The 24,745-nt window shown below is 38.6% G+C and overlaps 1 protein-coding gene and 1 pseudogene across 3 annotated transcripts in view; both read right to left on the bottom strand.

Annotated features, from left to right (window-relative positions):
* Nucleotides 1-24,745, bottom strand: part of STK32A (serine/threonine kinase 32A) — a 139,643-nt gene that overhangs the window by 24,494 nt on the left and 90,404 nt on the right. For all 3 annotated transcript variants that reach the window (XM_077137348.1, XM_077137347.1, XM_077137349.1), the window contains 2 exons: nucleotides 7,026-7,063; nucleotides 1,692-1,781 (listed from right to left, as the gene is read on the bottom strand). In XM_077137348.1, the coding sequence (XP_076993463.1) occupies nucleotides 1,692-1,781; nucleotides 7,026-7,063 (128 nt within the window). The remainder of the gene's footprint in view (nucleotides 1-1,691; nucleotides 1,782-7,025; nucleotides 7,064-24,745) is intronic.
* Nucleotides 12,962-13,774, bottom strand: LOC143664508 (large ribosomal subunit protein uL30 pseudogene; annotated as a pseudogene).

Here is a 24,745-nt window from a genome sequence, read left to right as displayed (position 1 = left end):
AAACATTTACTTTCAATACTTTAAAATTCACTCCTGTGAACTTTAAAACTAATGTGCTTCAAAGCTCCCCTCCCCGTGCCCTGACTCCTCCAGGCTGGATTCAGCTGCCTTCCTGTGGAAATGGTGGACTGATCTGGCCCTCTCACCTTCTTTTTCCTAGAAAGTGCCATCTAGTTTTAGGGCATAGAGAGGAAGAGCAGAGGAAGAGGCATCCTAACATGAATGCTCTGCCCCTGCCCTTGGGCAAAGTTGCTGATCTAACAGTTGCTTCTAGTAGCTCACATAGCTTTTGGCCCCTGCAGGAGGTTCTCAATCCTGGCTGCATGTGAGAATTCCTGGAAGAGCTTTTAAACCACCCTATACTGAAGGGCCACCTCTAGAGAGTCGGATCTCCTCATCGGGCTGTCTCGGGACTGGCTATCTCTTCTGTAGGCCATGCTTACTAAAGCCTCCTTCCCTTCCAGGCCATCCTCCAGGGTTTGTGAAGCTAGACCACATTCTCTGGCTAACTTCCCTTCTCCATTACTGCACGCCTCTGCCTCCTGCTGCTGTGGTCCCCAGTGAGAACTGCCCCCAGACTCATCAGCCCTGTATGGCCAGTGCAGGCTCTTTTAGCTCAGGGACCAGTCAGAAAGTCCAGTGACTAAACAAAATCCCTCCGAGAGTGCAATATAAGGTGCCCTTTCCTGCTTTACCGATAATTCTCTTGAGACATAACCTATTTATCTTCAGAACAGCAGGGAGAAGAGAGGTGATACGGCATGCCCTCCCCCAACCCCAAAGGCCCTTATTTTTTCTGGATATGGATGGGAGGCAAGGTTAATTCTGCAGGAATAGTGTCTAAATAGAGATGTCTGGTCCCAACAACTGAACTTAGCCTTTGTAGTTAACTCATGACTGTTAATCCAGCACAATTTAACAGGGAGACCTAGCTGACAATTTTGGTACCTAGCCCTATCCTTTTAGCTTTCCCTTGGGTAACTTTTGAATCTCCAGGTAAAACTAAGCTTCTCATCTCACTATAAGCAGGATTACAGGAAAGTCATTTAACATTTCTAAGACGGAATTTCCTCATCTTTAAAAAGGATAGCATACAGGATTATTGTAGCAATGAAACTGAGACTAAATCATCATTAGGCAGGCACATGTCATGCAGTGTTATTACATGTAATGATTATAATAATATTTTTCTTACTTATTACAATCCTACTTATTATTTCATCCTACTTGTCTGTTAGCTTCTGTTTTCTGTCTCCCGTCCCCCGCCCCCAGAACGTATACTCCATGAGATAAAGACCCGCGCTGTCTGCTCCCATCTGGGTCACTGATGCCTGAAGCCGTGCAGAGTACTCGCAGGCAAAAGGGGGTCTTTTCTGAATTAATTAATATTCTTTGGTAGGACGTGGGGATGCAGCTGTCTTAATTAATGCTTTAAGTATTAGTTTCAAAATATGCTCGAGGACCCTTCTGGATTGACATCATCTTGGGTGCTTGTTACAATGGAGAATCATGCAGCTCATGAAATTGGATTTCATCAGACCCATGAAGTCAGACACTCTACGGGTAAAGTCTGAGAGGGACTTGTTCTTTGCAGCTGCAAATCTAAAGGATCTGACCTGTAATAAATGGTGACTCCAGAGGTGGAAAATAAAAGTCCTGCCCTTAGTAACCGGGGCAGCCCCAGCACATACCCATGTAAGGCTTGGTGCCAGCCACGGTGGTGATGTGCATCTCTCCGGGCAGTGTGGCAGCGATGTTGAAGTCAGTGATGTGCACGTGCCCTGGTGAGGAAGAAGGACAGGTGGCATCAGGTCCCATCCCACCCAGCACATCTCCCAGGCTTCACATCAAAAGCAACTGGAAGCTTCCTCTATTAACTCATGTATGCCAACTGTAATTGGGCACAGGCAGTGAAAGTGCAATCACTCTGTCCCCAAGGCCGTACAGTCTTAAACCAGAAACCCTCCAGGAGCAAGAACTTGAGATACAAAGGTTAGTATCTGACTGTAAATTTGTACTTAAAACTCAGAAAGTGTTAACCTCAGTGGACCCATGCCCTAGTAATTCTAAGTTGGCAGTTTTCATCTATTGGTGACATTTTAGGTTGGTTTAGCCCGCATGTACCAAAAGGGAGGCAGCCAGGAGCTATTCAAAGTATCAACTTTCCAAACTATCATATTTGTAAGAAAAAAATATATATATATTTTAGAGACAAACACTTTTACTACAAAGCTGGCACTGGTGTAGATACAGATATATATTTTGGTGCCAAGAAAGAGATCTTTTGTTCTCCTTGTTTCACTGAAATATAACTTGTTCTTTTTTTATTGAGCTACAATTCATATAACATAAAATTAACACTTAACCATTTAAAGTGTACAATCCAGTGACACTGAGTACATTCACGGTGTTATGTAACCATCACCTTTCACAAGCAGGTGTTTTTCTGATAGTTCAGGTTGTCTCCACAGACCCCCCAACAGAACAACAGCAAAAAAATAGACTTTGATTTGTAAAATGGAAGTCTGCAAATACAATAAAAGTTTGCACTAGCCTAGAAGCCAGAAGACCTGAATTCTGTTCTGAACTCTGTAAAGTAGACTTTACATCTCTTTCCTGTGTTGGGCCTCAGTTTCCCCCTATAAAAAAGGAAGGGGTGGGCTAGATGATCTCCAGGGCCCCTCTCAGCTCTGACACTCATGCCAGTCTAACATTTAACTTGCTCAGAGGGCACACCCTGCAAAGTGCTTTAGGGTTCTTGCCTTTACAGCTAGAAAGAAGAAAAGGGTGGTACCAGAAGCTCATGCAGACAAGCCCGTTTTGTTAGCTGTTGACATGAAAAGCACCTGCTTTCAGAGGATCTGGTTGTGTTGGCATTTCCATTTACATGCTTCTGTGGCTTTGAAGTAATATGGCTGTGGTTGGAGGGGGGCCATCTGATTCTTCTCCCACCGCCCAGAGTCCACACTCCCCACATAGCAGGTTCATTGTCTGTTCTTTGAGATGCACGATCATGTTAAAAAAAATCTGAATCCATATTATTGAGTCATTGAATTCGGCTGTCATTCTTTTCATTATTTTTGCCCTTTCTCACTGTGCCTGTGCCCAGCCTGAGGGCCTTTCTCAGCACAGCATCCAGGATGCCAGACCCAGTGAGGTGGCAGTGCCCTTGCTTCAACACTGTCCCCTGCCTGCCCAAGTGTTCAGATGACGAGTCCCACAATTTTCTCGGATGCTCATTAGAAATGCCTATTACTAGACACAACTAGAGACTTACTAAGTCTGATTATCTGGTGATAAGATACAGTAATTTTATATTATAAAAAAGACACCCACACTTGATTTAGGGGTATATTTTTGGGGGAAAGGAAAGCTGTTAAGGGAGCAGGTTTGGTTTTTCCCTCCTCACAATCCCAGACTGAGTTTTCACCTTTCTTCCTCATGACTCAGGAAGATATTAAGAAACCTAAATTATAGATGATGTCATGATTTTTATTGTTCTCTAATATGCCAGGCAGATATTATTGGTCCTCGGAATGCAGTTTGTTTCCTGTGCATAATTTAAGAAAACATCAGAATGTTAGACACTATGAAATTGATAAAGGTGGATGGGATATTTAAATTGGTAGGATATGAAAATATAAATCAGAACAGTTGACAGTAGACTCTGGTGTCATCTGGTGTTATCTTGGTCCCTAACCTAATAAATGAGGCATTTGGAAAGAAGAGTAGCAGGTGTGCTATAGCTCAAATCTCTATAAAAGTGAAATTCTGATGTACAGGAATGTTCATTCACACTCTGGAAAGATTTTCCACTTGTCAAAGGATTTAGCTTGCTTTAAACATCATCCTTTTCTTATGAACGAATCAAACTGAATAAAACAAAGATGCATACTGTTGCTGTATCTCTGAAACAGCTGGAAACAGCCTCATCTATTTGGGAAGATGCCTTGATAATGGTGTTGGAGAAAAATATAGGCAATGTGGGATAATACAGAGCACACTTGGAAAGATGGACATAGGAGTCAAGGAGACAGGCAATTATCCTTCACAGTTGCTAAAATCCTAAGCAAGAGGTTCATGTGATGACCCATCAGGGAAGAAATACTATAAATGTGGACAGAAGAGACAAATGAGGGTTTCAAACATGAGCTCCACGTGGAAAGTCACACCAGCAGACAATCCAAAAGGCAGGCATTGATCTGTGGTTCAGCTGATTCTCACAAGAGTGAGAGTCCTGGGGGTGGGAGGGAATCAGGAGTTAATTCACTTTCAAAATGGTTCATAATGGTCCTTGAGAAACACTGGAGAGTCCTGGATTTGCAGAATCTGAATATGCAGAAAGCAAAAAACTTACAAATGTTCTTCTCTAGAAAAGGATCTCAAGGATAATGTTTAGAGAATGGTTCTCAATTTTTTCTTTGCTTTTTTTTTTTTTGCTCCCATCCCACTCACACATACCACCCTTCACCAATATTTTACTTTTATTAATTGCAGTGTTTCTGAAGTTGAGTTCAGTGTTGAAGTTTCATATGCACAAGTCTCCTTTTAATTCATTCTCCAAACTGAAAAACTTGAGCGTGAATAGGGGCATTATTAATAACACACTAGATTGCAGGGATAAACTGGGACGCCCCTCGGGGCATTCTGGAAGGACTGTACATGCCCCCTGAGACAGAGTCCCAGTCTCATCAAGAATAAAACATCCTGAAAAGGGCATAGGCTCCTGTGCACATGAATGAAAATCAGAATGGGCTATAGAAAATTTAGTTAACTGAGGAGCAAGCGTTAAACAAAATTGTTTAAACATCGGGTTTAACAAGTAGATGAGCTGAATCTCTGGCATATTCTTTCTGGGATCATATTTCTTTGGAAAAACAGTTAAGCACCCAGTTTTTAAAGAATCTATCTGATAGAGAATTGGCATGTCTCTCACATGTTCTGGTTTGGACAAAGCCACATGATACAAGTGAAGGAGTCTACATTTCTTTCCCTAGCAAGAAATCATCTGCCTCCTCATGGGAGTCATACTTAAATTTAATTTTTATTGAGTGATTTCTTTGGGGTAGACATTGCATTAAGCACTTTATAAATATATCAGTTATCCCTTTTGGGTCCCTGATAAAATGAAGGCATAAGTGGAGATTGGGAAATGCATTGAAACTCTCCCAGCTAGTCAGTGCATAAACTGGGTTTTGAACCCAGGTAAACTGGCTCAGGTAGCCATGATTTTAGCTACTAAATTATGCTGTGGATCTTTCACAAGAATAGTTCCTCAGGGTGGCTGAACTTGTAGATTAATTGATTTCTTGACTTTTCTCCTGCAATTATCAAGGTGACAGGAAGTTGGGGGGAAGAAAGTTGAATGAAAGAAAACAGGATGGCCTCATGGTCGTCGTCTGAGACCCAAGATTAAAATACTGATTAGGTAAATCTTGTACAGGTTTTTGTTGATAGGACCTATATAACTCCATTCAGAGACTCTACAAATGGCAGACCATCAGGTACCTTGTACAAAGGCACCTGGCTGAGGGGAAGAGTAGGGACTGAACCCCATCCTGGGTTCTGCTTGACCAGCTATGCACAGTCATAAGGCTATGCTGGGCAGAGGGAGCATCTTTTTCCAAGTTGCAGAAAGGTAACTTCAGGGGGCTGTGCAAGATCCTCTCTGCAGTTGTGAAGCTCGATGGAATTTATTTGCATCAGCATGAAAGAGAATCCAGCTTGGTATTTAAGGTAGTGAGCCCTGGTGTTTTAGTGAAAGTCACCTTCATGCTAAGTCTCACCGTTCACATATCTGAGATTCACTGAATCTGCTCCCAGATGTCAGAAGAGTAGAGGGAAGGCATTGGAAGAAAGCGGAAAAATCTTTTTAGACAGTCCATAAATAAATAAGGACCCTGAGCTTTGAAATTAGAGGTCATACACAAAAGTGTTTCTTAGTCCTCTGAGCACAGATGGGATCTGGCAAATCAGGTTTAAAACTCAACTGAGTAAATAAATAATGAGCATGGATGGTACTTGGGGTCTCAGTCCTGCATCCAAATCCCTTTTGTAAGAATCAAGGAACAAGGACCTTTCCAGATTCTGAGTTTCCTCATATAAGTCCATAATGAGGATTTTCTTGCCACTGTAACATTTAGAACTCGCAGGCTGTGTGTCATGCAGGTCTGTCCTGATATACTAGTAAATCCAAATGCACATTAAAATAAATATTAAGGAGAGATTATACACATTTCATCAGTGCTGGCAAAGCTTGTTCTGCAGGATGTCTTTGATTAGTGTTTCTTGAACTTCAGGCACTTATCACCTTCATAATTATTGCCATAACCCCTATAACACCTAATAAATGGGTGCAACATACACTGTTGTCCAGTTTATATTTTTCTTTAAATGGACTGCTTTTTATTTAATTTATTTTTTCTGCAGGCACCAGAAATCGAACCCAGGTCTCCGGTATGGCAGGTAAGAACTCTGCCACTGAGCCACCGTTGACCGTCCTAAGTGGACTCACTTTTCAAATGAAACATTGGTGAACAGAAAACTTATCTCTTCTGCAAATATAAAACCAACTTGCCCCCCTAAGAAAGAAAGCATAAAGTAGTTGCAATGAGAACAAAGTAATATCACTAATTCCAAAGTAGATATGGTTGCCTGCCAAGGTGCTAAGCTTGGAGTCTGTCTTTATGAAAAATATGAAAAGATATTAAAGGTAAACTTGCACCAGAAAACTCTTATGGTTTTCTCGAAGCAATCAGAAGGATTGCAAGAAAATTGAAAAGGGAATCATTTTCTCATTATGTAAATTCACTGTTACTTAAGTATGCATCGGTGTAGCCACCACTGTTCTAAATTATACAGCTCCCCCGTGTTGTCCCTCCTCACCCAGAAACTAGAATTTGTACACAGAATTCAAATAAGTCAAGCACGATACCCTTTTCCAGGTGTAATACTCCTTTGCTGGGGTTATGAACTTGTTCTACATGCATGTTGTGTAGTTGACTGCAAGCGAATCATTAACTTACCATGTTCATCGAGTAAAATATTGTCAGGCTTCATATCCCTAGGGGAGTGAAAAAGGAAAGAGAGAGATGTTCATAACAACCCAAGCAAAGAAACAGAAATAAAGAATAAAAGCAAAAATGTTCAAGAATTCTAAGTAGGGTTGAAGCAATGTACTAGCCCCTCATCACTCACAGTCTCGCTCAGTTCTCACAGTGAATGCATGAGACAATTCCATTAACATCACCAGTTTACAGATCAGAAAACTGATGCTTGCCGAAGAGAAGTAACTTAACGTAAGGACAAAGAGCTAGTAAGTAGAACTGGCTCTAAGCCCATTACTCTCTCATTCTAGCACGTAGATTTCTAAAGTTATTAACATCTAATCATGTAAATTTTGGTCCAATAGAACCATAGAGAAGGCATTTAAATTGTCATAAAACAGTAGTACTACTCATAATTTTCATCTGTGTAATTCTGAAGTGAATTTAAAGATCCGATAGAATGGGAAAACCCCCAAATTGCGATTACGTTTTAAACTTCCACAGATTAGAACTTTTTTAGAATGATGCTACAGTATCTTTGGTTATTTAATAACTATTATTCCTGGGGTGGGAATGAAAGGATCTGGGCCCATCTTCCATGCAGTGATGAGATATTTAAATCCATAGGAGGGAACAAATCGCATCTGAGGAAGGGACTAGTTTGGTGAATCTTAGAAGAAGGGCCTATCGGGTTTTCAAAGCCCTGATGAAAGAAGCGCTGTTGTAGGCAGGACTCCTCAGAGAACAGCATTTTCGTTTTATAACAGCCCTTACTTCTCCACTCTCAGATTTTTACTACCCTCCTCTAATGTAACATTAAAGCCCTTCAACCTAAATTCACAGAAGCCATTAGGAAAGAAGTTCTGAAATAGATTTCAGGAACACATTTTCAGCCAAGTAAAGTGGCTTTTATGTCGCTACAATAAAGCGACCTCAGCCTTTGACAAACACAGTCTGTCAGGTTCCTCTTTTCTTGAAAATATTAATGAGTAACAGGTCCCTTATCTACAAACAGAACCAAGTACATGCTACCTGCCAAGCTAGCGCGTGGATAATCTCATGAACTGTTAATATCGTCTCATTTAATTTGAGTTGTTAAAATTCATTCTGGATTCACAGAGTGATCCTTTGCATCTGTGGCCAACTTTTTTCTGGTGCAAAGTACAATTTGTTAAAAAGATAGAGTGTAAGGAAGTTTCAAACTGTATGTTTCTGTTGGGTAAACTCTCACAGAGAGTCTCCTACTAAATCCCAGAGCATCGTTTTTCTTATTTGTTAAAGCCCCACTCATTATAACTATGCCTTTTCCCAAGGACTGCCTCAAAGCTTAAAGAATAATAAAGAGATCAGAGAGGTAACAGTTATTTAAATACGATACCTCTGACTTCAATCTCATTCATTTATTGATTAAATATTTATTTGCTTTGGTAAGTCTCTGTGCTGGGATATAGGAACTACAAAGATAAATAAGACCTACATCCCCCCGGGAAGGGAGGAATAAGAGAGATTTATAAGTGACCATGCCAAAGAGGTATAAAGTAGTAAAGAGGCATGTTTAATTCAGATGTTAAAATTCGGATAAAGAAAATGAGGAAAAACTTGGGAAAATGCAATAGATAAAATGGATTTTTAACATAAAAAATGAATTATATAACCAGAGTCTAGCTAAGCAGATTCTATGGAATGTGATAAGGTACCATCTAAGTGATCACAGGGATAAATTAGAGTATGGTAAGAGTGTGGATAGGTCCCAGCTGTCTCTCTAGACACAAACTCACAGAAGCCTCTAGGATATTTCAATGTGCAGTCACACTCAGAGATACCATCTTGGAATTGTCAAAATTCAAAAAGGCCAAGTTCATTAAAATATATGAGCCTCTTTTTTTTTTTTTTTTTTTTTTTAAAGGAAAGACAGAGAGAAGGAAGGAAGAAAGGGAAACATTTTTAAACATTTTCTTGTTTTATTGCATTCTGTTTCTCCGTTTTTGTTACATGGGCTGGGGCCGGGAATCGAACCGAGGTCCTCCGGCATAGCAGGCAAGCTCTTTGCCCGCTGAGCCACCGCGGCCCGCCCAAAATATATGAGCCTCTTAAAAGCTTATCTGTGAATGAGGGCGGGCCATGGTGGCTCAGCAGGCAGAGTTCTCGCCTGCCAAGAAGGGGACCTGGGTTTGATTCCCAGTGCCTGCCCATGCACAAAAAAGCTTATCTATGGATGAAAAGGTGTTGGAAAAGCAACAACACCTATCACTCATTAACAGAATATTTGATTAAAATACACATGCAGGGTTTTTATGACTTAGATCACATTAGCAGATAGCTAATTACTAGTCCCCTCTCAGTTATCCATCACTTTGTTGATTTCACTGTCTAACTGGATGCCAGTACCCTGGCACCTCAGTTCCTTGATTTACCTCCAATAATTTTTCCCCACTCACTCCCATTTCTATGATTATTTCTTTGTCATTACTATAGTCTGCCACTGGCCAGCCTGACCTTCTAGCCTATACTATTCTCAAACTGTCATATCTACCATACTGAGACCATCAATTACTGACCCTATCACTTTTTCTTTGTACATTAAACCCACACAGCCTCACTTTCCTTCCATAGACCATGGTTAAACCATTTCCTTGTAGAAGCCTTAATTCCTTCATCCTCCTCAGTTGTACTCACCTAACATGGCACCCCAATACTAATTAAATCCCCAAATTCTTCTTGCCTATAGCCATACATCCAGACTTTGCTAGAAGAAAAGCCATAGTAAGATGGACTCTTCTCATCTAAATTCATGACTGCATATCTTAAATGAGCTTTCAACATGCTAGCAATCCTGCAATACCTGCCTTCATTCTTCCCACCTCTTTAACTCTCTCCTCCCACTTTCTTTCAGTTGATGACAGTAACTCTTTAATCTCATAAACACAAGACAGCTATCATTTGTGAACTCACCTACTACCAAATCTATCAATGTCACGATTTCTGTATCATACTTATTGTCTCCCCTCTAGTATGCTGGATGAAGAGTCCCTGCACCTAATACAGACAACTCTTCTATTGGGACTGTGGGTCTCATCCCCTCTCCCATCCTTATAGATTTCCCTAAGGTAAGTTCGCCTTCTTTCTCCTATACCATCTCCTCCCTCTCTTACATGAAAATATGTTATGATTGTGTTTCTTGGACAAACCTTCCCTTGACCCATATCATTCTCCACTTACAGCTTCATTTTTCTCTTTCCCTTTACAATAAAACTTCCAGACTAAGTTACTGATAGGTGAAAAATTAGAAACATTCAACTGCCATTCACTACCCAGGCCGTTATGACCAGGCTTCCATCCTTACACTCCCTGAAATTGAAGTACACTGATGAACTCCAGCTTGCCAAATTCAAACATCATGGTTTTAGGTTTTTGTACTTAACATTTCAGAGGGTTGACTACTCCTTTCCTTCTGACATACTTTATTCTCATGGCTTACAAAAAATCTTATTTTCCTGGTTCCTGTTCTACTACTAAGATCTCCCAATCACCTTTCCTGGATCGTTCTTGTTTCAAACTCTAAATGTTGGTATTCTCCAGAGCTCAATCTTATACCATCTATACTCCACTTAATTGATTTCACTTAGTACTGAGATTTTAAATACTGCTGATGTTCCAAAAACACTCACATGCACACCATATTTATATCTCCAGCCTTGACTTCTCCATGGAATTCCTGATCAGTATATAAAACTGGCTACTTGATGATTCCATCTATATGCCTAGCAGCTGTGACAAAATGATGGGTCCTAAAGAGAAACTCTTTTTTTTTTTTTTTTTTTTTTTTTGGTAACCTGGCTGATTTACACCAAACACCAATCAAATAAACCATCTGCTCCAATGTCCTGGAAGGCATTTGACCCTGAATCGTCTGGATCAGCCTGAATTCTCCACTTGTCTGGATGCTGTCAGTCTGTCTGATCCTGTCTCACGTCCAAGTCTGCTGATCTGTGCCTTTTTCTTTCTCTCTCACTCTGCATGTCCCTTTTTGTCCAGGTTGCATCTGTCTGGCTTTTCCCTTCCATCCCCAGTTTGGTTATTACAACTGGGTCCTGACCAATGTGAGGGATGAGTTCGGCAACCAGACGGAGCTCGGGGCAGAGTTTGTGCTGGAGTCCAACAGACACTTCAGCACCCTCAACGTCCTCAAGACTATCCATCTATCTCCATCACATACAAAACCCCAAATCCTACTTCAGAATTTCATACCCCAATAAACAGTCCCATAATTTTCTTATTGTACAAATGAACATCTTGAGGTCATTCTTAATTCTTCTCTTTCTCTCAACTCATAACACAACCCCTCTGCAATTCTTGACTCTTTCTTTAAATATAACTACATCTACTCTCGTAATAGCCATCTCTCAAAGTACTGTAATAGTACCTTGTTCTCCTAGCTGTCCCTCTTATCCCCTGAGACTCTATTACCCATAACATTTTTCATTACATACGTAATTCCTGCCCAATGCCTTCCACTGGCTCTCAACCACATGTGGAATAAAATATAAGGCCCTTTATTCCTGGCCTTATATGTCCCACATGTTCTCAAGTCCCTCTCAGCCCTGAGCTATATGTCATACCACCCTCTCCCAGCCACACTGGATTTCTTTATCTCCTTTGCACAAACTGTCCTCTCTGCCTGCAATCTGTCCCCTAGATCTTCATAGGGCTTGCTTTGTCTTGCTATTCAGATCTCAGCTAACATATCATCTCCTCTCAGTTCTTTCCTGACCACCCAATCTAGAATAGTACCCACTCCATCTTTACCTCCTTACCTCCACCTTATTTCAGCATGCACTACCACCACCTGTTACTTTCTTATTTGTTATTTTTATTGAGTCCCCGACCCCAGAATGCAAGTTTTAAGAGAAAGGGCAACTTTTCTGTATTGCCCAATGTTCTAGGCTCCAGGCTTATAAAAGTGCCTGGTACAAAGTAGGTGCTTACATAAACACTTGTCAGAAAAATGAATTTTGGTCCCTTGACTTCTCAAACTCCTGGAATACTAAGCCCCGTGTTTGCCTTTTCCCCTAAGAAGGGAAAAAAAAAAAGCAAAATATGATAAAGATCATATTTTGAATGATAAAGAACCTTCTATATGTGTTGGATGCTCTGTATTTATTGTTGGCCAACTAAAAAATTGAGCATTTTAAGTAAGTGTACGAGTGTACATTAGAGTAAGAGTAATAAGTGTTTTCTGCACAGTGTGGCCTATGGTTTTGGAAAGGAACTGTGAGTTTTGGGGATTTTAAGTACAATTCCAGAACACACATTTTGTGAAAAGTTTTCATTGCATCTTTTGTTTGTGTGTATGTGTGTGTGTGTTGGATTTTTTTTAATTGTGAAATATAAATAAAAGCAATAAATTTCAAAGCACATTTTATCAAGTAGTTATAGAACAGATTTCAAAATTTGGTATTGGTTACAGTTCTACCACTACAGGTTTTTCCTTCTAGCTGCTCCGAGACACTGGAGACTAACAAGAAATATCAATATAATGATTTAGTAGTCATATTCATTTGACAAAATCTAACTTTTCTGTATAACTCTTCCTTCTCCTTTGATACTTCTGCCAATCTTTAGGGATATTTGGGTTGTGCCCATTCTTAACATTTTTTCATGTTGGAAAGAGCTGTCAACAATATGGGCTAGGGGTATGGAACTAGTTGATGTTCTTGGAGAGGCTGGCACCTCTGGGTTTCAGGACTTATCTGGCCTAGGAACCATCTTAAGGTTTTAGGTTTCTGAAAAGTACACTTAGTGCATGCAACTTTTGTAGGATCTCAGACAGAGCCCTGGGTGTTTTTTAGGGTTAGCACAATTGATACTGGCTGGGGTTTGGCAAACTGTATCATTGCATTTTTTTTTTTTTCCAATTTGAAAGCAGTCACTGTTTATTAATTGACCAGATTACAAAAATAATCGCAGAAACCTTAGTTCATCCTTCTAATAAGCCTATTAATCTGGTCTTCCCTGTTGCCAGCATCTCCCCCTTCTACAAAATGGGTGGTCTTTTTCTTCATTCCACCTCTGGGAGAAGATAATTTAAAGGGCCACAGGAAGTTGTTTGCTTCTTTGAAGCGTTTCCCAACAGTATATATCTCATGAATCAGATCTTCCATGCAGATGATGCCATATTTACCAAGAGATCGTGCAATCAAAGCATTATCTGTCAAGGCAATACGCTTCTTATTGATTTTGCCATAACCACGTTTATAGATCAGTTCATTCACTGACTTCAGGTTCGGGTAGCCCCATGCAATATATGGTTCCACAATTCTCAGCATGTTAATTGAGGCCTTGTTGAGCTTAACAAAGGTGCCATTGAAGATTTGGCAAAGGCGAAGAAGCTGCAACACTTTTCGGACCTTTGGGCTCATGCCATTTATACCTCTGATTCTGATGACAAATGCCAATTTGGGTTCTGCAGGTACATAGAAGTTGCCAGCTTTTCTTGCCATTCTAGCCATTCAAATCTCCGTTCTGTACATCTGCCTATATTCCTTGTGATAGTGCTTAGCTTTTTCATAAATAAGCTTCCTCCTTGCCTTTCGAAGCATCTTTTGGGCAAATTTCTTCCTCAAGCGCTTGATCTTCAGTTCGGCAAAATTCCTTTGCTTTTTCTTAAGGGTTTCTGGCACAGCCGGAACCTTCTTCTCTTCGACCCCCTCCATGATTCCAGCCGGTATCATTGCATTTTGATTTGAAGAAACAGAATAGGCCAGGTCCTGCTGAATCAGCTGACTCTGGCTTGGGGAATGATAACCATCAGGGTGGAAAGACTATGCTCCCTGTGGCAGGGCCCAAGGTGGAACTGATATATCTGCGGCTCCCACTTGAATGATTTGACAAGACATTAGTGGAGTTTAATAGACTAATTACATCCTTTAACTGCGCCTACCAGGGAATCCAGTTGCTCACTCTGTGATCTGATACAGGGTGTGAGAAGCCAAAGGAAGGAAATCAGTGAATCCAAACCAGAATAAACCCTCCAGTGCCCCTCAGCTTTCTGCTGAACCACAGTTTGTGCTTAATTCTTTGTCACACAACATTCCCTTAAACGGGGTCATTTTTGAGTGCTTGAGAGAGGAAAATATATTATTTTGGTGTTACACAAAGACTTTGGTCACAAAAACATACCTCTGTTAAGAAAGGAGTGTGTGTAGGAGACATCATGGGGATAAATTGTAAATTTGGAAGAAGTGAAAAGTTGACAGTATTAGGTTATTATGGACCAGGTATCACCCTCCATTTCCCACCTTTCTTAACAACTGGCTGCTGCTTTTTCTCAACTTCAGCACTTCCTACAGTTTGTTCAAGGGAATTCAAGATACAGAAGCCATTTTGAGGCACTCAAGGAAAGGAACTGCAGGCTACCAGGCTGCAGTGGACATTATCAGTGTTCCAAGAAAACATATATCTATTATGTGGATTTGCATATTTATTTTTGGGGTAACTAACTTTTCATAGATAGCATTGCTTTTAATTTTTCATCCCAGTTTTGCACATCCAATCTGATTATGTACTAATAAATACGTAAATTCTACTCAAAATATCATAAGGACAAGATTTGACCATTTGTGAAAATGTTATATAGCATACCTTTAGGAATTTATATTTCTTTCCTCAAAGTGTTACTAAATATATCATCAGATTCACCTCTCCTTCCCTCTCCCATGTGTCTCCTCCCATAGGCTGTGGATTTCTCCTCAGTTGTTCTAGCAATCTCACTTATATGCAATTCAGCAAAACAACAGCTAGGTTATTAGACCACATACCAGGATTTCATTCTTCTCTCTCCCCCACCAAACATAAGCAACTTATCAAGATATTTCCCATAACAAAAAAATGTTTCTTTGGTAGTGTTCTTGGTAGGGGTGGGGATGGGAACAGATTTTAAAGGACTGTTCGGTGAAAAAAGTTTAAATAAATTTCTTCAGTCAAGTATTAGGACCAGTTGGGGAAGTTACAAAGAAACATATGTCAAGATATGTGGAAGAACTTTTAAGCAGTCATAGATTTCCAAAACTGGCATAGATTATCGCAAAATCTAATACAGGGGCATATTCTCAGAGGTTGGAGAAGCTCATGGCAGCAATTCATGGAAGTGGGGAGTATTGCAGAGGGACCAACCCATTCAGCTCACCTTTAAAACACCTTTGACCCCTGACCGCCATGATTTCCCCAAGTTTGGTTCCAAAGGATCCTCGCTGAAAGCAAATTCTCATCATTTATTATTTGGATATGAAGTGAAAGGAGTATCACCCTCATTTTACCAGTAAGACATAGACATGCCCACAAGAACTTACAAAGGGCAGAAATGACATCTGAATTTCACACTCTTTCCACAATTACTCTGCTAAGCAACGACCTCTCTTAAGTAGGAGGGCAAGTAGATTCCAATCTCTGGGCCAATTCTTTCTAATTGGTAGCGGCTGCCAACTTGATATGGAGAGCTTCCAACTGCGGGTTCCAGGGGAAAGGGTACCAAGATTGATTAGCAGTTTCTGCCATAGACACAGGAGGAGGTGTCTGAGACAAGTGATCAAAGATTTGCTGAAACTTCTATACTTCACACAAGTCATGAGGATGGTTCTAGCTACAATTAATTGTCCATGCTGTGGCAGATCTGTGGCAGGCACTTTACAGACGAAATACCTTTTATTCCTCACAATAGCTCCATTACACAAATATTGACTCATTTTTGCTTATGAAGAAGGAGTAGCTCAGAAAGTTGTAAATTACTTGTCCAAAATAACATGACAGGTAATTGACAGAGCCCAGATGACAGTCAAAGTCCAATTGTGAGGTTCAGACTTCTCAGATATTTATGCCTTAGCTTTTCAAAGGAGAGAGTAGAATGTCTTCATATATCTGGGAGTCTGGTGTGGTTCAAACAACCATGCAGTACACTTAAATATTTTCATAGAAAATCATGTAGCTTTTGCATCATACTCAAAAAATATATCCATGTCTCTCTAAGTTCTAAATTCCTCACTGTAGAGTAATCTGTTCTAGGAAGATGAATCAAGCTTATTTTGATGTTGCAGTTACCAACAGTACAGACACTCTGGTTTGGGAAGTTTGCCCATATACTGCCATCCCAGTAACCTGAGGATTTAGCCTTCTTTTAATCTTTAGAGCTACAATGTTGAGATCACGGGGCTTCCCGCTTAAGGTTTAGTTGCAGTCAAAGCTCATTACTCACCATTACCTCCTTTGATTTGGATTCACACAGATCAAAGCCCAGGTCACAGTTATGCACTTTACAACCAAGGATGCAAGGACACAAAGTGTTAGGGACCTGAACCGATCACACGGCCACAGGACCAAACTGAACTCCAGTTTCCTGGGGCTTTCATTCAACCCCATGTGGATTTAAGTGAAGAAATTGACTATTAAGCAGTGGGGGAGATGGGAAGCGTCCTGCAAATATGCAGGAACCAAAGCAGAACAAGCTTTGGTTCTGTTGATGATAACACATAACCATGAGAGTATTTTTTCTTTTTTAAGAAAGGAGTAGAGAGGAATATTCAATTAGAAAGAAGAATAATTTGCTCCATTTCAGCTCTGGAACAGAAAGTACCCTCTCTTGTAAGAAAAATAAACTCACCACTTGAAAATGAAACAAATTAACTCTCCCTGGCACCAAGAGAATCTAAAAAATGAAGCTGAAGGAACATCTACATCTTTCCACAGCAAGCTATGAACCTATCCCCACCTTTGGAAGCCCCAGAGAGGAGAGAACTTGTGTATTAGACATGCTGCCTGGCAAAAAAAAAAAAGTTGGAGTAAAACCAACTACTGCACAATCCAGGATGTTTTGCATTATACCATCTTATGAGGCGTAAAATTCCTCATAAAGTACCAACATTGGTAATGTACTATGTGCCAGAAACCATGCTACATGTTTTAAATGTATTATTTCATTTTATCCCCACACAAGAACTTAGAGGCAAGTAATATTACTATTCCAAATTTGCAGATAATAAAAATGAGCTCTAGAGAGACTGAGTAACTTCCTAAGTCACAAAGGTACTGAATGGTGGATCAAGGATTTGAACATGGGCTGTGTAAATTCAGACCCTTGCTCTAAAGTTGGTAGAAAACAGAGATGGGACTGCAGGAGGGTAAATAATGTAGCCACAAAGTCTAAAAGAAAACAGAAGAAAAGGACTGAACAAAGAAGACCTGATGTCAGAGACAACCAAGCTACAAAAAACAAACAAAAAGAAATAGAAGCTGGTTATGGGGCAGCTCAAAGAAATTAAGGTCAGTTTATAAGCTCTCTTGGCAGATGCTGTAGCAAAAGACGGTTTGAGGAGGAATGTGCTAGTATAAATTTCTTTAATGAGCAAAACTGCAGTGAGGGGAGGGCTAGTTAGAAATTTTTTTAATTAGTTTGTTGGTTAGGAAAGGGTCTGGCTGCGAATGACAGAAAACTTGACTTACAATGACCTAAACAAAGAGTTTGAGAATGGAAACAGCAACCACCGAACTATCAGCTTGGCACTACTTTGGTACAAAGAGCTAGGTTAGTGCTCTCCTGTTAAATGCCACCGTCAGATAGGGTCACTCTGTGACTGTGATTAAGAGAGGAAAAGAAAACAAGACCACAGTGCAATCATGTCTGATCACCAAAGAAAGAGCAGTGTGTAAACCACAAAAATGTCTGCTGTTTCTTTACCAGGACAGCTTTGGTCCTCTCGTTCTTCCAACCTCCTACATAAAAACTATTAAGATGTCTAATAATAGAATTGTCTTGTTTTCTGATATCACCAAATTCCGAGAAAAGCAGTGCTCCCTTGGACGTTTCCCAAATCACCTGTCGATCTAAATCCTGTCTAAGCTCCTGCTAACACACCCTCTTTCGGAGACGTCCCCACGATTCTCCATGTAAGCAGCTTCTCTTTTGAAACAAGAGACAATTAAGCCAATTTTATTGGACTAACGGTGAGTTCTTGGTGGCCTTTAGCTGATGGGCATCAACAAGTGGTGTGCATTTCTCCTGAGGAGTCTCTGTAGAAGCAGGCAGTCCAGGGCTCATGTGGTGATTCCACATATCATCCATGACCTGGGCCCATTCTGTTTTTCCTCTCTGCCAACTTTTAACAGCTGGGAGTGTTGTGGTCTCAGGGTGGCTGTTGTAGCTCCAGGCATCGCATCTGCTTTTAAATCTGGAAGAAGCTGAGGAGGGCAGCAGCAACTGTGTTTATCACCTTTTATTGGGGAAGCCTTTTAGGTCTCTGTCACCACTGAGGAAAGGGGAGCTGGGAAGCTGGAAATAGGATCTTCATGTTGACTTTGGCCAATCATGATCTTCCTGGGACTGGACATGTTGCTGCCAAATTGAGAACCATTGTGATTTCATTTATTGCAATGTGCAAGAAAACAGGCTATGCTCTTTATATACTTTATTCCACATTCTCAAAACAACCTTATGAAATAGGTATAATGGTTACCCCTGCTTTGTAGACAGGGATCTTGAGGCACAGAAAGCCAGCGGAAATTCCCATTGTCGCTCATTAGTATGGGAGGAGGCAGGACCCCAACTCATGTTTAGCAGACACCAGGGATGATATTTAAAATACCTAACAATGGCATAAACACTGACTAAAATGAACATTGCACTGATTGATAAGAATGGTGGCCATTAAATTGCCAATACAGCCGTACAAATAGGTAATGAATGCAAAGGAACTTTGCCTGACTGGAGGCCTTACTCAGTAGAGCTCCGATGAACAGCAGTAGAACCCTTAGGCCAATCATTAATCAATAGAAGGGAAAACTTTCTTAATGATTAGCAAGTCCAAAAGTGAGATGAGCAACTTTACATGGTAGTGAGTGCCCCTTACCTGGAGGTATTTACACAAATACTAAGAAGACAGTTCCTTGCTAAGGAGGTTATGGAAGAAATTCTGCCTATGGATAAAAGTGAAACTTATTGACCTAAAGTTAACCCTCATCTCTAATATCCTATGGTTTAAAAGAAATGGTTGTATAATAGCCCATATTATTGTTTTGTAACAGTCTGTAAAATGGCATTATAGCTTCTGTGATTTTAAGCACCCCTGATTTTCCTGCACTATAATAGCAGCTTTTAATATGTTCTTCCTTTATTGTATATGGTATTAGTATACATATTTTACAAATGAGAAAAATCTCAAAGTTTATTAATTTTCCTGAAGTCACATAGCTTGTAAGTGGACAAATCCACAAATTGATCCCTGATCTATATCCAAAGTCCCTTAACCTGTCACCATGCAACACTCTTCTTTCTGATAGGATTAGTGGTTTTTCATGCTTGTATTGTATGAAAAAAACATAACTTAGTGATGATATAATTCTAGAGTATGAGAAGGAACAGTAAGTTTTTCCTATAGCTTAGTGAAAAGAAGATAAATGAAGGCAAAGGATATAATACATTAATATTTTTTGACAGTTATAATTTATTGAACACATACTATGTCCTAGGCACTGGGTATACATTAGAATTTACCCTCACGAAAGCCCTGTAAAGTATTGTATGTATAGTTAGCTTTATTCTACTGACACAGCAAATGACATTCAGAAATGCTAAGTAACTTACCAAAGGTGGTCTCTTTAGTTCGTGGCAGAGCCAATATACAACCCAAATGTCTTTCATTGCTTGTGAGGAACACCATGCAAATAGCCTCACTGTGGACATTTGGATATCACATGCACAAATGCATGACAAGACCTGGACATATAATGCTTTTTATAATATAATATGTTTAAAAATGACTTAAAATTATATACATTATGCACTACCATTATCACTGTACAAGTGGGTATAGTGTATAGTGATAATTCTGTAAAAGAGTATCAGTGTATACCTTATGTATAACCAAACAAGACTAGAAGGAAATAGAAAAAAAATGAGTTTTTATTTTGTCATATTTTTCTATAGTTTTCTCTATTTCATAAAACTAATGTGATTCCCAGACCATGCACCCCTCCCAAAAATTAATGTGTACCATTTTATTTATTTGAATTATCAAAGTATTATATAAATAGCTTCTTCATATTAACATATATACAACTCAAAATTTCCTGATTTAATAACTTTCAAGTATACAATTCAGTGGTATTCATTACATTCACAATATCATGCTCCCATCACCAATATCCATTACACAAACTTTTTATATCTCCTCAAACAGAAATTCCAGACCTGTTAAGCATTAACTCCTCATCTACTCTGTACTGTTCTGCTTCACCTAGTAATGAGTAATCTATTGTCTGTCTCTATGAATTTGCTTACTGTAAGTATTTCATAGAAGTGAGATAACACAGTATTTGTCCTTTAGTGTCTGCCTCATTTCACTCAACCTGATGTCTTCAAGATCCATCCACGTTGTCACATGAGTTAGCACTTCATTCCTTTTTATGGTTAAATAACAGTCCATTGTATGTATATACCACATGTTGTTTAGCCACTCATACGTTGATGGATATTCAGGTTACTTCCACCTTTTGGCAATTGTGAATAATGTCGCCACGAATATTGGGGTACAAATATCTGTCCAATTCTTACAGTTCTTTTGGGTATATGCCTAGACTTGGATTGCTGGTTCTATGGTAATTCTATGTTCAATTTTCTTGAAACTGCCAAACTGATTTCCATAAAGGCTAGACTATTTCACAACCCCATAAACAATGTAATAAGGTAGCTAATTTCTCCACATCCTCACGAACACTTGTTATTTTCTGTTGTTATTATTATTTTCTTTAATAACAGCCAACCTAGTGTGCGTAAAGTGATTACTTGTGATTTTGATTTACGTTTCCCTAATGACCAAAGATGTTGAGCATTTTTCATCTCTTATTGGTCATGTGGACATCATTTATGGGGAAATATCTATACAAGTCCCCTGCCCATGTTTAAATTGGGTTATTTCTCTTTTTGCTGTTGAGTTCTAAGAGTTCTTTATGTATTCTGGTTATTAAGCTCTTATTAGATATATGGTCAGCAATTATTTTATCCTGTTCTGTAGTTATCTTTTCACTTTCCTGTTAATGTCCTTTGATGTAGAAAAGTTTTAATTTTGATGAAGTAATTTTATCTATGTTTTCTTTGTTGTTCACACTTTTAATGTCATAGCTAAGAAATCGGAGGCAAATCCAAAGTTAGGAAGATTTTTCCCTATGTTTTCTTCTAATGTAGTATGGTTTTAGCTATTATGTTCAGGTTCTTTATCCATTTAGGGTAAATTTTTGTATATGGTTTGAGGTAGGAGCCCAACTTCATTCTTTTGCATGTGGATATCCAGTTCTCCCAAGACAATTTATTGAAGACACAATTCTTTTCTCACTTAATGTATTTGACACCCTTGTCAAGATTGAAAATCAATTGGCCATAGACGTTTGAGTTCATTTCTGGAATTTCAATTCTATTTCCATGATCTATATGTCTCTCTTTATGCTAATATCATACTGTTTTGATTACTGTGGTTTTGTAGTAAGTTTTGAAATCAGGAAGTCTGGGATCTTCAATTTTGTTCTTCTTTTTCAATATTGACTTGGCTATTTGGAGCTTCCTGCAATATCATAGAATTTGAGGGTAGGTTTACTATTTCTGTCCAAAAAAGCTACTGGGATTTTGAGAGGGAATGCATTGAATCTGTAGATAGCTTTGGGTAGTATTGTCATATTAACAGTTTTAATTCTTCTTATCCATAAGCACGGGATGACTTACCATTTAATTAGGTCTTCATTAATTTCTTTTAGCAGCATTTTGTAGTTTTCAGTGTAAAATTCCTTCATCTCCTTGGTTAAATTAATTCCTAGATATTTTATTTTTTAGATGCTATTGTTTGGATTACTCTGCTCGTGTGTAGAAACACAACTGATTTTTGTGTGTTAATCTTGTAGCTTGCAACTTGTTAAACAGTCAGTTTAGGTAACTTGAGTGTTTTTTGGGATTTGCTGAATTGCTTGTGTGCAATTGTTCAGGATATTCTCTTATAATCATTTAATTTCTGCAGGATCAATAATAATATCTCTACTTTCATATCTGAATCTTGTCATTTGCATCTTCTCTCATTTTCTTTGTCAGACTTGTTAATGATTTGTCAATTTTATCAGTCTTTTCAAAGGCCCAAATTTTAAAATTCATTTGTCATCTGGACTGTTTTTCCATTTTCTATTTCATTTATTCTAGCATTAATATTTATTATTTCCTTCTTTCCATTAACTTTAGGTTTAGTTTGCTTTTCTCTTCCTGGTGTCTCAAGATGTGAAATTAGGCTATTGATTTGAAATCTTTCTTCATTTTTAATATAGACTGGTACAACTTTAAATTTCCTTCTGAAAACTGCCTTTCTCATAAATTTTGGTATTTGTGCTTTTCATTAGTCTCTAATTTTTTTTTTTTTTATGATTTCCCTTATTTCTTCTTTGGCCCAATGGTTGTTTGGGTGTGTTATTTAGTGTTCACATATTTGTGATTTTTCCAGTTTTCCTTCTGTTACTGATTTCTAGCTCATACCACTGTGATTAGAGAAAAATCTTTGTATAATTTTAATTGTTTTCAATTTATTGAAACTTCTTTTGTGAGCTAATTTATCTATCCTGAAGAATGAGTCCTGTGCACTTGAGAAGAATATGTATTCTGCTGATTTTGGGTGGAGTGTTCTATGTATGCCTGTTAGGTCTAGTTCATTTATCATATTGTTCAAGTCCTCTATTTCCTTACTGTCGAAATAGAACATCTATGATCTTTTGTCTAGATGTTCTATTCAGTATTGAAAGTGGTATATTGTAGTTGCCAACTATTATTGTAGAACCGTTTCTCCCTTCAGTTCTGTCAGTGTTTGCTTCATGTATTGGGGGGATCTGTTATGAAGTGCATATGTGTTTATAAGTATTATATCTTCTTGTTTGACTCTCTTATTAATATATAGTGCCCTCCTTTGTCTCTTGTAAAAGTTTTTGACTTACAGTCTATTTTTTAATATTAATATGGCCCACTGCAGCTCTATTCTGGTTCCTATTTGCATGGAATGTTTTTTGTGTTCTTTCACTTTCAACCTATTTGCGTCTTTAGGTCTAAGGTGAGTTTCTTGTAAATAACATAGAATTATTTTATCCATTCTGCCAATCTCTGTCTTAAGATTAGAAAGTTAGATTCATTTATACTCAATGTAACTACTGCTAAGAAAGGACCCATTTCAGCCATTTTGTCATTCATTTCTTATGTATCTTAATATTTTTTCTTCTCATTTCCTCAGTTTCTGCTTTATTTTGTGTATAGTTGATTTTTTTTTGTAGTGAAACAGTTTGATCCCCCACTCACTGCATTTTCTTTATATATTTTTACATTTTTTATGATTATCATGAGGTTATATTTAACATCATAAATTTATAACAATCTATTTTGAGTTGATATGGACTTAACTTCAATAGCATACACAATCTCTACTCCTGTATACCTCCAGCCCCCATTTTTATGTTGTTCTTGTCCCCAGTTACCTCTTTATATGCTGTGTATCCAATGACATAGAAATATAATTAGTTTCTATGCATTTGTATTTTAGATCATGTAAGAACAAAAAATAGAGTTACATACTGTGAATGTAATAAAAGCAGCATTCATATTTACCCATGTAGTTATCTTTATCAGAGATCTTTTTTCCCCCAAATGATCTCAAAGTATGGTCTAGTGTCCTTTTCTTTCAGTTTGAAGAATTTCCTTTAGTATGTCTTGTAGGACTTGTCTATTTTCTACAAACAAAAGTCTTTCAGCTTTTGTTTATCTGAGAATATCTTAATCAATTTCTCTCTCTCTCTCTCTCTCTCTTTCTCTCTCTCTCTCTCTCTCAGTACAGTTCTGCTGGGTATAGAACATTGCAATTTTTTTCTTTCAGTACTTTAAATATGTAGTCCCATTCCTTCTTGCCTCCATGGTTGCAAGATGGGAAATTGACATTTAATCTTATTGAAAATCCTTTGTACATGATGAGTTACTTCTCTCTTGCTGATTTTAGAATTCTCTCTCTGTCTTTGGCCTTCAACATTTTAATTATGATGGGTTTAAGTTTATATCTCTTTGAGTTTTTTATACGGAGTTTGCTGGGCTTCTTGGCAGTGTATGTCTTTTAATCAAATTTGGGAAGTTTCTGGCCATTCTTTCTTTTTTTATTGTGAAAAATAACATATATACAAAAAAAAAAAGCAATATATTTCAAAGCACACCGTAACAATTAGTTATAGAACAGATTTCAGAGTTTGGTATGGGTTACAGTTCCACAATTTTAGGTTTTTCCTTCTGGCTGTTCCAAGACTGGAGACTAAAAGAAATATCAATATAATGATTCAGCAGTCATACTCATTTGGTAAATTGTATCTTCTCTGTTATAATTCCACGTTCTCCTTTGTTCTTTCTCTCAGTACTTAGGGGTATTTGGGCTATGCCCATTCTAAATTTTTTATGTTGGAAAGGACTGTCAATAATATGGGGCAGGGGGATAGAACTAGTTGAAGTTTTGGAGAGGCTGGCCCCTCTGAGTTTCAGGGTTTATCTGGCCTAGGAACCTATCTGGAGGTTGTAGGTTTCTGGAAAGTAATCATGTGCATGGAAACTTTGTGGAATCTCAGATAGAGCCCTAAATGTTCTCTAGGTTGGCAGGACTGGTTTT

This window comes from Tamandua tetradactyla, chromosome 20 (genome assembly GCF_023851605.1).
Source record: "Tamandua tetradactyla isolate mTamTet1 chromosome 20, mTamTet1.pri, whole genome shotgun sequence".
In the NCBI taxonomy this organism is placed as follows: Eukaryota; Metazoa; Chordata; class Mammalia; order Pilosa; family Myrmecophagidae; genus Tamandua; species Tamandua tetradactyla.
Note: the sequence above shows the minus strand (reverse complement) of the source record. Positions and strands in the feature narration are given on the sequence as shown.